The sequence below is a fragment of the Aplysia californica genome, unplaced genomic scaffold (genome assembly GCF_000002075.1).
Source record: "Aplysia californica isolate F4 #8 unplaced genomic scaffold, AplCal3.0 scaffold00013, whole genome shotgun sequence".
NCBI lineage: Eukaryota > Metazoa > Mollusca > Gastropoda > Aplysiida > Aplysiidae > Aplysia > Aplysia californica.
In genome coordinates this window covers 2,370,456-2,385,939 of record NW_004797283.1, presented here as the reverse complement: position 1 = coordinate 2,385,939, position 15,484 = coordinate 2,370,456, and the positions used below count along the sequence as shown (strand labels likewise).

General features: G+C 36.7%; 1 protein-coding gene across 3 annotated transcripts in view; it reads right to left on the bottom strand.

The window, feature by feature from the left end:
* LOC101853661 overlaps nucleotides 1-15,456 on the bottom strand; it is a 61,691-nt gene extending 46,235 nt beyond the window's left edge. The window contains exons 1-13 of one of the 3 annotated variants that reach the window (XM_005090166.3): nucleotides 15,374-15,456; nucleotides 12,355-12,937; nucleotides 10,933-11,083; nucleotides 10,484-10,660; nucleotides 9,443-9,547; nucleotides 8,808-8,927; nucleotides 7,776-7,895; nucleotides 7,049-7,217; nucleotides 6,161-6,277; nucleotides 4,884-5,511; nucleotides 4,186-4,246; nucleotides 1,868-1,954; nucleotides 1,097-1,241 (exon numbers count right to left, since the gene is read on the bottom strand). In XM_005090166.3, coding sequence (XP_005090223.1) covers nucleotides 1,097-1,241; nucleotides 1,868-1,954; nucleotides 4,186-4,246; nucleotides 4,884-5,511; nucleotides 6,161-6,277; nucleotides 7,049-7,217; nucleotides 7,776-7,895; nucleotides 8,808-8,927; nucleotides 9,443-9,547; nucleotides 10,484-10,660; nucleotides 10,933-11,083; nucleotides 12,355-12,908 — 2,434 coding nt within the window. In that variant the 5' untranslated portion in view covers nucleotides 12,909-12,937; nucleotides 15,374-15,456. Of the gene's footprint in view, nucleotides 1-1,096; nucleotides 1,242-1,867; nucleotides 1,955-4,185; nucleotides 4,247-4,883; nucleotides 5,512-6,160; nucleotides 6,278-7,048; nucleotides 7,218-7,775; nucleotides 7,896-8,807; nucleotides 8,928-9,442; nucleotides 9,548-10,483; nucleotides 10,661-10,932; nucleotides 11,084-12,354; nucleotides 13,215-15,373 lie in introns of those variants that run through there. The other 2 variants (XM_013084717.2, XM_013084705.2) reach the window with 2 other exon arrangements.
* Between the last annotated feature and the right edge of the window lie 28 nt (nucleotides 15,457-15,484).

The following is a 15,484-nucleotide window of genomic DNA, read 5'->3' as shown; positions in this document are numbered from 1 at the left end:
AAGGAGGGACTCAAAAGCCAAAACTTTTATGTTCTGGTCCAGATATACCTAACCATACCACAGCCATCAAACAAAAAGAAATACTAAAATCACTCTAACTTGCATTTGCAGTGCTTTCAATACATTTTTTGAGCTGTAGAGTCAGGAGCAAGAATCTTATAAAAATATTTTGATGTTTGGAACTTGATCTGGTGATTTTTGACAGCAGGTCACTCTGACATACGTAGAACCATAGTTTAGAGATACTGTCTTACAAGTATTTTTGTTCAGCCTATCAGGCACACGGTGAAGATGACACGAGAGATTTGAAATTTATGTGTCCACATAATGCTGCTGTATATATAAACACCATCAGCCAATAGATTTCATTTGATATCGATTGTTTTTGTTTGTTTGAGTAAAGAAAAGCACATCAACACAATAAGAATGGTCATTTAGTGCTGGGAAAAAGTAAGACAGACAGATAGAAACAACAGAGGGAAAGTAAAGAAGTGAGGCCCACGAGTGGCGCCCTCCAACCACCAGCTTTGCTGAGCTCTTTTTCTCTAGCAAGTCGCTTGCAGCTGCTCGTGGGCAGAACCACTGTGCCTGTGAGCCGCTCGCAGCAGCTCGGGCACATTGCTTTACGACAACTTCGATGTCAAATTACTTTTTGGATACTATTGAAAACAGGTCTCTTTTACTAGGATTTCATTCACTAGACGAAGATCTATCAGAATGAGTTCACTTGTTTTGATGTTAATGACCAATTTAGAGACGTATATCCAAATTTTAGATTTTGAAACCAAAAGAGGATCCTGGCACTGTGCGTTTACCTCCTTTTGAGATAAAGAGTTAATATTATTACACAGGCTCAAGAAAAGCAATTATTACAAAGGCAATTTTTGAATTAGTGTACATTTCCATTTATCTTTCTTTGACCCACAGTCTGAATTTTCAGACGTTTTAAAATAATTGAGCATGGTCTTTTCCAGACATAAATGAGGGTGCTATATTACTTCAAAAAAGCATAGTCCATTTTCATAGAAAAAGAAAATTAGAACTTTGTTTCATGATAAGGACACTTTAACTTTACTGACATGACAAGAGAACTCACCATAGATACCACTACTCTTTTTCTTGGGTTCTAAACCCATGCCTCCTACCTCCTGCAGCACTTCTAATGCAGGGTCAAGGTTACACACATTGAACACAGAGGCTGTGCCAGCAGCAGAAGACTTTCGAAAATGATCAAGTTCTCGCTGAAAATCAAGAAAACAATATAATATAAATCAATGGTACCATTTAACCTGTGAGATTACTCCTAGCATGTGGCCACTGAAAATAGATGGAGGATTTTTTCCTGAACAAACTTATTGTCCTTTTTTTTTTTTACTGCTGCAACCATTTTTTTCTTGGGATGCTCAGTTTTAGTGAAAGTACATTTAAAACAGAATAAACATAACGAAAGTGCGTAATTTCTTAAGAAATATCCTATGTGTCTGGAGAGGTATAAATTTAATCATGTCTGCAGCTATGGTCAAGAGATGGTGGCTAAGAGGATTCCTAGAGATACAGTCAAATTCAAACCTCTTTCCACTCAAATAAAAGAAACAATTCTATAAAATTTATGTTTTCATAGCATTACTAAGAATAGAAGAGAGAGCTGAACCATCAGATTTAATGAAATAAACATATCAGGGAGGGAGGGAGGAAGAGAGATAGAGAGAGAGATATATATATATAGAGAGAGAGAGAGAGAGAGAGAGAGAGAGAGAGAGAGAGAGAGAGAGAGAGAGAGAGAGAGAGAGAGAGCGAAACAGACAGAGACAGAGAGACACACAGACAGACAGACAGACAGACAGACAGACAGACAGACGGAGATTACCAGAAAATTTTCAGGCTGGCCCTTCAAGTCCCTGTACACACAATGGGTCTGGGAGAGGAGAAAGCTCTGAGTGAGCAGCTGGATGTGCTGAGGGCAAGAAACAAACGGAGCAAGTGAGTTGCAATGGGAAAAAACATGTCCAACTTCCAAGACAATGGCCCAAAAAAGATTATGGAAAATAAACTTGAGAAAAAGAGTAAACTGATACTCATTTTACCTTTCTGACAACTTACAATCAGGGTTGGTGATTTTTTTGATTTTTTAAATAAAAATTTAAAAAATCGATTTTTTAAATTTAAATCAAGATTTTTGTAAATTTAAATAGGATTTTTTTTATTTAAAAAAAAATGTAGACACAGTTTGGGATTTTTGGTTGCTAAAAGTATGTTCTTTTAGTGCAAAATGCATTGTCTTCATTTTAACTAATGATTAATTTAAGCAACCGCAAAAGAAAGCCTTAATCTGATATATATATATATATATATATATATATATTTATATATATATATCAGTGAATTATGGCTACAGACAAAAAAATGAAGAAAATGTCAATCTAAAAGGAAGGGGGGGGGGGGGTAATTATGCATAGATAAACTTGCATTTTATTACAGTGTGTGTGTGTGTGTGCGCGCGCTTGTGTTTGTGTAAAAAGAAAAAGAAAATATTAATTTCAATAATGAAAAAAACCACATAAATTGAATACTGTATTATTTTACAGTGGCAGGGGGAAAGCAGACTTTTAAGCATGATTATATTAGTCTACTAAACCTTATAACTGTTTTATAAAACCAAGGAAAGGAATTCTGAATGTTTAAAGATGTAAAAACAGAATACGTTTTTTAAAGTGATTTAAATCACTGAGTTTTATTTTTAAAAACAAGTTGATTTAAATTTTAAAAAATCAACAGATTTAAATCGACCTGATTTAAATCAACCCAACCCTGATTTCAATCATGAAAAAAAAAGTCAATTGAATACTGTATTATTTTACAGTGACAGGAGGGAAAGCAGACTTTTAAGTATGACTATATTAGTCTACTAAACCTTATCTGTTTAATAAAACCAAGGAAAGGAATTCTGAATGTTCAAATATGTAAAACCTGAATAAATTTTTTAAAAAGTGATTTAAATCACTGATTTTTATTTTAAAAATCAAGTTGATTAAAATATTTTAAAAATCAACTGATTTAAATCAACCCAGCTCTGATTTCAATTATGGAAAAAAAAGTAAATTGAATACTGTATTATTTTACAATGAAAGGAGGGAAAGCAGACTTTTAAGCATGAATATATTAGTCTACTAAACCTTATCTGTTTTATGGGACCAAGGAAAGGAATTTTAATGTTGAAATATGTAAAAACTGAATAAAAATACATTTAAAAAAAAGTGATTTAAATCACTGATTTTTATTTAAAAAATCAAGTTGATTTAAATTTAAAAAATCAACCGATTTAAATCAACCTGATTTAAATCAACCCAACCCTGCTTACAATTTAGTTGAAGAGAAGCACATTATTAAACAAGACGGATGGTAAGTTTGTTAGCAAGACAGGATTGCCACCTGCATGCCGCTGTTTACAGTTACGCTGCCAAACTTAAGTAAACATTTCTCGTAACTCAAAAACAAATTCCTCAAAGAAGAACTCGGTCCAGATCTTTGTGGTGATGCTGCTTACAGTGAATAAAAAATATTCAAGCATAACTAAAAAAAAAAAAAAAGGAAGACTGGCCTTGCTATTTCAAAATTCAAAGAATGCACAGTACTGTGATCAAAGTTCTGTAGTAAAAGACAGGGATCATTTTTGATAGCAGTACTACACCACAGTAGAATTTATTATTAAAACTTGAATTCTAGCACACTTGAACAAGGGCTAGATGAGCTCTGAATTATGCACACTCAGTCGCACATTTATAATGGTGATGGAAAATGTACTTCGCCCCATCACCACAGTTTGAACTATCCAGAAGGTGGGATTCCTTTACCATGCTTATTATGGCTAACCTTGGAGGTATGGGAAACATTCCAGCTAGAAGATGGAAACATTATGTCGAATCAAGCTCATGTCTTTTGGATGAAGAGCATAAATATTACACTATAGATGCAGACACCAAACACAAATTTCTAAAATAAAGCAATGCAACATATTCCTGATCATCCTTTTCGAAAAGAGAGTTCAAATGACTGTACTTAGTGAAAGCCTATTTTAAAATAGAGTTTGTTATCTTTACATATTAATTTATTAGAGAAGCAGGAACCCCATGAAAGAGGTGGAGCTATTTGTAACTGTACAAAAAGGATGGAAGAATAAAGAGTTACTTTTCTCATATGGTCCTCAATGATGGCATGCTGTTCATCTGTAATTCCTGCATCATGCGATCTGAAACAACAAAGCGAATACAGTTCACATTTTAACAGCTTCACCCTCAAAGAAATCCTATAAAAATCTGAACTAAGAGAATGTATAGCAATGAAAACTCGAAAAACCTAAGCTCACAAACATTCTTACAGGGAATCAGAGCAGCTCTATAGGATAGGACACCTGCAGCAGTAATGGTGTACTCCCCAGAATGAGTCTCTAATGGGCCACGACAAGAGCCATGTTAAATGGATTCTGTGTAGTATGTCTCTAAACTGTTCACGGTAATGACATGGCATTTCTGTCCGTCTTGCTGTCTTAGTCAAATACAAGGAGAATGTGAAAGAAGCCAGCCTCAGATACTCTGAAAAAAGAAGCATCTAACAATTTGTGAAAATTTCAACCACTCGACAATGGCCCAGCAGATTATCTTAGAAAAGAAAATAGGCAAAGAAATATCACAGCAGTGTAAGGTTTCTTTTTCCTAAAAGCCTTGTGGCGGAAAATAAATTTTGAATCCCTTTGTAAATGAACAAGCCCCTTTACAAAACTTTTATCAATAGCGGTGCTCTTGCATAAACAAAAGAATGATAAAAAGTTATTCAAAAACAACACATTGAAGTAAATATGCCTAATTATAAAATTTTAGTATGCTTACTGTTGACTGAAATCTTGACTTCTTTCATGGATGGAAGAGGTCTGAGAGACGTCAGAAACCTGTGAACTCCTCTGACCAGTCACTGTATGCATCCTGGAGCTCTGACTAGGAGGAGCTAGAGGAGTTTTAAACTCCGTAAATGTTGGTGCCACTGGGGTCTGGTTACTGAATGGTTGCCGAGTATTGCTATAAGGTTGTGAATAGCCTCCACACTGTTGGTTATTATTGCTGTATTGTTGTCCATTGCTGGTGTATTGTTGCCCATTATTGCTATAAAGCTGCTCGTTGTTATGGAACTGTTGCTTATAACAGTTGTATTGTTGTTCGTTATTGATATATTGCTGTTCATTGCGATTATATTGTTGGTTATTATTGTTGCACACTTGTCCATTATTACTGTACGGTTGTTCATTATTGCTGCTTCGTCGTTCATTATTGCAGTGCAGATGTCCAGTGCTGCTTGAAGGTTCACGGTTCCTGGAAGGTTCAGTGTTGCTGGAACGTTCCGTGTTGGTGGATTGTGGCTCATTGCTGGTAGAAGGCATAGCATTTCCCACTACACGATAGGGCAACTGGTCTTCTTCAAAGAGCTCCTCAAGTTCTGAGATAAGGATGTTCAGCTCCTTCTCTGTAGTTATGAAAATGTTAGTGGAAACTAATTGAAAATTCATTTTTAATCGGTGAGAACATTACAAAAAATAATTACAGAATCAACAAATGTGTTAAATCATAAATGTAACTAAAGGAAACCGCTCAATCAGTTCTGAAGTTGAAAATACTGATGTCATAAGAAAAATATTTACCAAATTCCTATTCAGAGATACATAAAGGATACATAAACCTTTAACATCTACTAGGGATGGCTAGGGGGACAAAAATTATATCATACCAGTAGATATAACCATCACAGTTCATTTAAATTAGACAACACAAAAGCAAGCTAAAACAAAAAGTCACATAAAATTTGCCTGCAAAGTCTGCAACAGGGCATGTGCATAAAACATTTTTTCTTCCCACCTTTCAGTCAGTCGACACTTTCTTCATCTCTGTCAACAAAGTGCACACAAGGACATACACAAATACATATAAAAACACAATCAAACACACACGTGCATGTGAGCAAACTCCTACATGCACACACACTGATATACACATGCGTGCACATAAACAAACACACACACACACTCACACATTTATGTGTACAAACACCTATAAACACACACAAACACACACTGAAATACATTTGCACACGCATATTTGAAAAGTAAGTCATTTACTGGTGATTTTTGAAGGTTTGTCAAACAGGAAATCTTCTACATCTTCTTCCTCTTTTTCGGCCTCAGCAATGTAGTTGAACTCTGGATCATTAGCATCATCATCTTGAATGGTGTCATCTACAAGGAAAGAAACAACATATTTCCTTTGCAACCCCATGAAAAGTTCTGACTTACGCAAATTCCATTTCTTCTGGACCTGCCATTTTTGTCTCCCATCATATTTACTTCATGCACTTTATGAATACTGTTATCAGCACCCTATCTTTGATTGAGACATAAAAACACATGATGAATAAGTGACCACTCATCGATAAAAAGAACCTTCATCTCAAATGCAACAAAACAATATTTTAGATGTAGAAGAGTACTCTCGTATACCGTAAGTCAAAGGGACCACAAAAAGTGAACAAAAGTCTTATACTTGGATGGTTTTACAATCTCAAACAACTTTCTTCAAATGCGGGGAATTCTGAATAAGTAGTAGAAGGTTTTGCTTCAAGCCATCTTTCATTTTTCTAAAGCAAAAAAAAAGGCAGCTTGGATTAATGTAACTGCATCTGGCTTAATTTGACTGATGGGCAAACCGAAAAACTAACATTTGATCAAAATCCCTTCTCTTTCGAGGCTTCAAAAGACCAAAATTTTTGTGTAGATGCCACATTAGCAGCATAAAAGAGGTCTCTGCTAGGTAGAAGTTAAGGTGTGCACCATAGCCCAAGGTGTCATGAGAGAACATAAGTCAATTTTTTTTTCACTATTTGAATGTAGGCGATTTTACGCCCCCATTGACACAATTTACAAACTTAGGAGACAGGCCTCCGACCCTGACATAAGTAAAAAAGAGAAATCAATTAACTATGAGTAATCAAACATAGCACAGGGTCTCACCTGTTGGCTTGTAGAGGGAAGAGAGGAACTGCATCCAGTCCTCATCCTTGCATGTATTATCATACATATCAGCTGTGATGTCCGGAGCAACAAAAGCACTTTCAATGTCTGTAATGCATGTGCTGGTCAGTGGCAGTTTTGACCTTGTGCGTCTGGCAATTGTGTCACCCTAGAAATTATAGCAACGACACTGACTGTTTCACAAAACGTTTGATGTAGAAATAATGTACTTATGACCATTTGGAACCTAAACTGCACTTAGTATGTCTCACACTGTCACCAATATTTCTTTTTTGCTCAGTACTGTAATGTGTGGGCAGATGGCCTTGAGATCTACTGAATCCAACTGAGGAAAGTTCTTAAACAACCCGAATCCAACAACACCCTCTAGGGATTTGTACTAGGGTGCTCTGTACTATCGTTCAGGGCAATTTCAAGCTCTTATGTGCCTCATATATTTTAGCATTTCTTGAAATTTTTTATGAGTTTGTCACAAGCAATAATAATAAGAAAATGACGTAATTGGTAAAACATAGCATTACACTCTAAAAGTGTAGCTGGACACCTCAATTTAGTCATGCATCAAAGCAACATCTAGAAGCAAAAAGAGAGAAAAAAAGGGGAAAAACTACTGTCAGATCCCCATTATAATATAATGAATGCATCTCAGGTAAAAAAAACAACGGCCAAGAACAACCACAACTACAGCTCGAGCCTCCAGCCATACCGTTTCACTGACATAACTTGTGGAGGCCTGCTCACAAGCATTGAAAGCACTCTCCAGGTTCTTGGAGCTGGAGACCACAGCTGGTGAGGCAGACACTGAGGAAGCCACGGAGCCTGGGGTCTGGGAAAGGACATTTGTTTTCTTTGTTTGAGTAAAGAGATGCAATTGACACTAAAACAGCAATTTAGTACAGGGGACAAGAAAGATAGACAGACAGAAGCAACAGAGGGTGAGAACAGAAGTAGGACTTAACAGTGGCGCCCTCCAACCACCCCTTGGGAAAAGACAAACAAAACAAATGTAAGGGGAAATATAAGAGCGAAGGAAGTCAGAACAGTTCTAAAATAACAAGAATAAAAAACTAGCTAATGACTGTTTCCATCACTCTTTGCATGTTTTTGGAGAGAATGGAAGCTCCTTCAAACCAGTCCTGAGAACACTGATGTTCCTTTTTGCGACAATAGACAATAAATGATATAAACAATATAGTGTGCAATGAAATGTGAAAGTAAAGTAAATTAACATGATTTTATCCCTTTTGAAAGTTTTGTTAACATACAAAAGAGAGGGTGGCTAAAGAAGAAAAAAGACAGCTATGACCCCAAGCGACTTTTAGTTTAGTATAGTTTTAGTAGAAGTTTTACAGCGCTCGCAACTGCATAAGGTCATATGAGCGCCAGAAGGTTAGAGCTGTTACAAGAGAGTAACAAAGATAAAAAAGAAGAAGGGGCCATAAGGACGATAGATGTTTGACAGGAAAGAAGAAGCAAACCACACCAGAGCACCCGCCAACCACCCACGCCCAAGAGACTGCCAGAGAAAAAAAACATGGAAGTTAGTCACAGGACAGGACAACGGTCTTGCTCAATCAAATGAGCCTTTCATCAGAGGGGACTTATGATAAAGAGTAGATAGCGTTATCTTTGGTTCACTAGCTCCAGGGACCAGGTAGAACAAACAATCCGGATGTGAAAGTCAAATCTGCCAACACTTTAATTTTTTTTCTTGGCTGAATGCTATTTCAGTACTTACATCTGGCATTTTTTCACTACTTTGAGGAATAGCAGAACTGCTTGGAGTGAGAGGGTAGGGTGACCCAATTTCACTAAATCGTGAGGAGACCACACTTTCATCATCATCGCTGTCACGAGCCTAGACATAAAAAAAGAGAAATGGTTTGTAAGATAACACCGATTCGAGATGAACATGAATGAGAGATTTATTTTTTAGAGACACTGGAACACATAAATTGTTTACTTCAGATATCCTTTTCTAAGGTACTCGGACACATAAGTACTTTACTTATATAAAAAATATAGGCTGGGAGAATTTCCTCTTACACTCGAAAAAGTAATAAACTAAATTTTTCAAAATCTCCCTGTAAAATTCCCTTATTTGTAGAACTGTAAATTTCATAGGACAATAACTTGCTAGAAGACAAAAGAGCCCAAGAACAGACATGGATCAATCAAAACAAAGTATGAGTGTTCTAAGACAGGTTTCATTGAACAAAAACTCTGAGTCTTGTTCAATTTTACCCAGCACAACCATGCTATTTATTACACTCCAGTGATAGAACAACACTAAAGTTCCATTAAGCAATTTATAACATTAATAGTATGGCCATAACAGACAATAAGATTCTACCGAAAACATGGTAATCTTACCTCAGCATCTTTATTGGGATCATATTCTTCATCATCTTCTTCTTCTGTAAACTCTACATCCAGAATACTTGGACCAGCTTTCGTGTGTTTTGATGGTGATGGTACCTGCAATGCATTTATTTCCATGTTGGTTTACCATAAAAACAAAATTGTTCAAAGCACTGGTCTTACACACAGCTTACGATGCATTCATTTGTGTTTGTCCCAGTGGTATTTATGTAACAGAGAAATTTAATCACCTCATTGCAATATCCTCCTGCAGAATTCATTATTCATCGTCTTCCTTACTAAATTTTAAAGAAAATGCTTTAAAAGAATTAGGTAAAAGGTTCAACACTTATATGACAAAACCCTTGCATGTGAAAGAAATAATATGCGAGGCATTGGGGTGAAATCAGGCGCTTGTCAAAGTGATGAAATCGAAGATACAGGCATTTTCCGGCCGGTTTGGCAACTTTTATTGAATTTTGATTTTTGAATCAACACCTATTATGTTCATTTAGAAACATAATTCTGTACGGATTTTTTTCCGACATCGTTGATAAAAGGCACAAAAACGTAAATTTTTCAGTTTCTAAGGACTCTCCAGCTTTGGAAGGCACCGCACGTTGAGGGTCATTTTGTCACTTATTTTACTTCTGAAACCAGACAACCCTATCTTCAATCACAAATTTCTCGACTTATGTTCGCGGCTGATTCCACTGTGTCGTAACAAACATTTTCTAACCAACCCTATAATAATTTACATGCTTCAATATTTGTCAAAGTCATTTATCACTGTATTGAGGGGATTAAAGTTTCTAATATCAAATCTTTTCCTAACTGAGGTCACAATTGTTTCTCTTCTGTAACTTGGAAATTTGGTGAGTATTTACTGTTGAGAATTTAAGAGACAAACCATAACTCAAAGAACAATATATCATGATAAAAGCAGAGCATGAAAATCAAAATCCAATTCTCTTCATGACAAGTAACTACAAAACTGAAATCAGAAAGACTTTAAATACGTATAACACAAAAATGCAAAACCAAAAAACTCACACTCCCTTTATCCACCAAATCCTTGACCTTTGCTCGAGTCAGTATTGGCAAAATATCCAACTTTTCTGGTGAGAACTTTTTCGGTGTCACAGAGTCTTTTTCTTCGGAGCTGCCATCTTTCTCTTCCTGTAGTAAATCACTGAACATATCCTTCACATGCTCATTGGTTAATATGTGCTGGAAAGACATTGGACAAAATATGGAAGTTATCATTCCACTGAGCCAGGGAACAGCAAAATCCCAAACATCCTGAACACTAAATAAAAAAAACATGGAAACATCTTTGAATCAAGAGTGTTATTAACTTGTCTTAACAAAAAGTGAATAACATACTTTCAAAATTAAAAAAAAAGAAAAAACACAGTAATAATGCGAAACGAAAACATTGAGCGGAACAGTACAACATCAACTCCAAATTTAATTTGATGTATCTGTCAGAATAAACTTACATGAATAATTGATTTGACATTCTTTGCATTCATATTCATATTACTGGCTTTTTCTTCCAGCCGTGCATCAATAGACCCTATGTTTTCATCGCCATCTTCAGATTCTTCATCATTGTCAGTTTCCCACTCAGAATCGGCTGTCTCTTTTGACCTGAGGGAAGAGAAGAAGAGAAGATGTTAGGGTTGTAAATAAAAGTAGGACTCCTCAATCAATGAGTAACTACCAAAACATATATATACATGTATGTTATTAATGTATGTATGTATGTTTATATAATCATTGCACTGATCAAGAATGCAAAAAGTAAGATACCCTACCATATTAGAGACCACAAAATCAGCTGTAACTTCAGTTCAAAGAGAAAATTGTTCTTTGAAGAGAAAATAACAAAGGCAAACATTATTTATATAATTAGGTGATATCTGGATGACATGAAAAGGTAGACAAACTAGAAATATGGGGGAGCAACAAACAAAAGCCATCCGTTGAGGCAAAAGAGAGCCATTTTAAGCTGACCATGAAGGAGAGGTCCGTCCATGATGATGATACAATGAGGTGAACACTCAATGGCAGTGATGATTCGGATTATTTCGAAAACAGTGTTGCCTGATAAGAAACAGGAAACTACTGTGAAAATGTATGCTCAGACATCAAACAATATAGCTCGCATATGAGATAGTTAGTTAGGCTGGGAAGTTCAGACACCAACTTTTCACTCTTTTACTTAAAAATCAATTTGAAATGTGGTTGGAGAATGTAAGAAGTCCATTTCATCCCCTTCCTCACTCATTTTTCTTCAAACTACTCCAAAACCCCTATTTCAGAAAGGCAAATAAAATAAAGACATGAGGCATTCAAAGCTGAGGTTTAAATACATGTATCTAGAGTCTAAAAACAACAATATAACAAAACAAAGTGCTAAGGCTATTATAAAAAAATGTTATTTGTGAGGCAGTGTGGTGGAATCAGGCTCTCGTCAATTTTTTGGCATATTGAGTTATTGGTATTATCTTAAAGCTTGTTCATTTGCCTAGCTTTCAATGAAAAAATTACCCACATTCCTTCAATAGAAGTGAAGATATTTGGGATTGAAGGAGGTGGGGGTCCCCAGGTTTAAGAGGTAAAATTAGAGAGAAAATGGCTGCCGAAGCTTGGTAAATTTCAAAGTTGGAGAGTCCATGTAAACTGTAAATTTATATTTTTGTGCCTTTAATCAACTTTTCGGTGAAATCCTCAAAGGAATGTGTTTGTAAATGGACATAAAAGGTGTTGAGCCAAAAAAATAAAAATAAAATAAAAATTGCTAAGCAGGGGAGAAAACTGCTGTTTTCTTCGACTTCATTATTTTGACGAGAGCCTGATTCCACCACGCTGCCTCACATTTCAGTTCCTACTAACTGAGGAAATTTATGTCAACTCACTGTTTCTCTTTCAATTCAAGGTGAACCTCAGAAGATCTCTTCTTAGCACCACCTTTGGACTTCTTCACTGGTGTCACCTGCAGAGCCTTGTGTGGTGTTCTCTGCACAGCTTTTTTACCAGTCAACTTCTGAAGTGTTTTTGATGGGGTCTTAGAACTAGCACTTGCTTTTGCTGATTCTTCTATCTTTGAAAAGGCTTCTAAAGTCCTCATCAAAACTTTTGAAGGAGTCTCCAGAGGATCCTCAGTAGAGTCAATAATTTCATTTGTGGCTTCTTTTTTCTTTGGAGTCCTTGTCTCTCTTCTGGCATCATCCAGTATTTGCTTTTGATCTAATGGGGACGAAAACACTGAAGAGTTCTCTTCTTTGCTCATGTCAGTTTCATCTTCATCATTGTCACCATCTTCTTTGTCACCATCATCATTACCATTCCCCCTGTCATCATCCTTATTACTATCTTCTATATCAGTTTGACTTGAATTAGCCATAATGAGACTGCTGTCACATTCCTCCCCTGAGGGACTGTCTTGGGGCTTTTTGCAGTTGTCAGACATGCTGGACTTTCATATAAACTGTAGGTCCCCTGTCAAAATACAAACAATTCATTTGATAGTACAAAGAGATTTTCCTTCATCTGTTAGGATTTCTTTTTGAAATCACAAAAGTGAGCAAATAGATACTAGAGTCAGGATTAAAGAAAAAAGGAACGGGTCTGCAGTCTACTTCATGTAGGTAGGTGTCTCTCATTTAAAAAAAAAATTTTTTTTGAGATCAAAGTACAGGTAAACCTGGTCTCTGTGACTCTGTAGAACAAGTAGTAGGGGGCTCTCGTAGTCTAGAGATTAAGGTGTTTAGCCTCTCATTCAATGGGTCTTGGGCTCAAATTCTGGTAGCGACGGAAATTTTTCTTTTCTAAAATTGTCTCCTTTTATCTCCTTTCCTGCTCTCAAGCAATGTTCTGTCGTCTGCTTTCGTCTCCACTTTCTGCCCCCATCCCCTCACCTCCTTTGTCCCCTCTTCTGGGTTCCTGACTCTTTCTGTACCCTTTCTACTGCTACTCCCTGGTTCCTTCATACTGCTGTCTTTCAGCCACACCCCTGATCTTCTGGTAGGAAAGATTTACACCTAGCTTTCTTAGACAAGGGCGAAAAACCTTGGAGGTCCCGTGTGCAAGTTGTGCACGTTCTTAAGATCCCTTGGAGGTTCAAAATCGATAAAAGAGTAGACTTCGGCCGCCACCCGAGCAAAATTCAAAATTTCCTACCAACTGAAAATGTTTAATGTGTCCCGCACGCTCATATATGACCTTAGTTGCGAGTAAAACATACTTACCAAAATTTTAAAAAAGGACAAGTTGTGCAATGAGCATTTTGAGCAAAAAGTCTTCTTTCTGACGGCTCGGACATTTCAAACTATTCTAGAGACAAAGCTGTTTTAGTTACCTTGGCACAAAGATGCCTAATGTCAGTACCATGGCAATATGATTAGGGGACTTACAAAGAAACATTTGTCACAAAAGAAAAGGAGAGAATGGCCTTTTGAATCAGGCTCAAAGAGTCAAATTTTTAAGGGAGAGGCACTATATTTTTTCTAACTTAAACCTAAATCTAAAGCATTAACAACTTCAACTTGAATGACTAGAAGAGGCTGAAAATGCTGTGAAATGTAGATCACACACATGTACACGCCACTCTTGAACTGTTGCAAATCAGTTATTTTCAAGAAAATTTTTAACAACTGCAAAACATCAAATTATGGGTGAAAACAGCAGAAATGTAAGCCCAAAGATTTAAATTTTTTTCTAAAAATAACTTTTTACACTTTGCACTCACACAGCCAGCAGTACAAAATACCCCATGCATCTGGTCACAGGCCTGGTGACTGCGCCAGGAGACCGGAACAGAAAATTTTCATCGGTGCATATTCACATTGCGCCATTTGCGCCAAGTGAGCGCAAAATGTTAAGGGGGTATTTTAGGGAAGAACATTTTTCCGTCACAACTCGGATTCGAACCCAGGACCTTTGAATGAGAGGCGAACACCTTCCTCTTGGCCACGAGAGCCCCCTTAAGATCTATCTAGATCTAGATCTAGTTTTATAAGATGTAATACAGGTTGAAGGCCAACCTCTAAACCTGGGGTGAGAATAAAAAATTTTCCACTGGCAGAATCTTGATCTAGATTTAGATCTAGAAAGCCCTACAATTTGGGTCTGGAAATATTGAGCACATATTCAAACGAGAGTGCTGCTCACAGGAAAATTGTCACGTTTAGCTTTTGAATGCTTTCTGTCATGATATCAAATCAATTTCACTGAAAGAAAAGAAAAAGGCCAAAAATATGAATATAAAGTAAAACTAAATCATACACACAAGAACACACACACAGACGCCTTCTTGAAGTCTTTCTAAGAGTAAAAGAAAATGGCAGAAGGTTCACAAGGAAAATAAAATTCTCTACGCTAGTTTTCTTCTGAACTATTCCCACTCGGGCGGGAACAAAATTTTCTTCTATTCCCAGAGGGTGGGGGGGGGGGGGGGGGGGGGAGTAAAATATCTTTATACTTCCCAACATGCCATAGAGGTGGGAATTATTTATATTTTTAATCTTTTCTCACAGTGGCGGAATAGTCTAGCGGCAGCCAAGACTAGTTATTTAAATAGTTCACAGCAAACCCAGACTCAAAAACGTCGTTTTTGTCTGCCTTGTGTAATTATAAATTGCAATCCAAGATTGCCTTTCGTTTATCATGATTAATGGTAGCGCCAATCAAAGGAAAGACTAAGACACGTCTTGTCCCAGTCACTGAGTCAGAGTGAAAGTAGATTCTAATGAAACTGAAAGGGAAATTATGAAAAAAGCGAGGGCATTTCAGATTTCTTCAGCAGATACAGACGCAGCTGTAAGGATTGGTCTGGACAGGGTTAACAACAGCGTTTACAGCTAGATCTGAATATAGAGGCAATACCCAAGGGTTGAGGCGAGGTCTCTACGTCTACAAAAAGCGAAATCGGCAAACCTTCTCCTAGTCTTGAAGGTTTCATCGGTTTCATGCTCCATTGTTTTTCCCGTAAAATCAAAGCTAACTAGGGCTACATAATCAAAACTTTTATGGCAGAAGATCATCAGG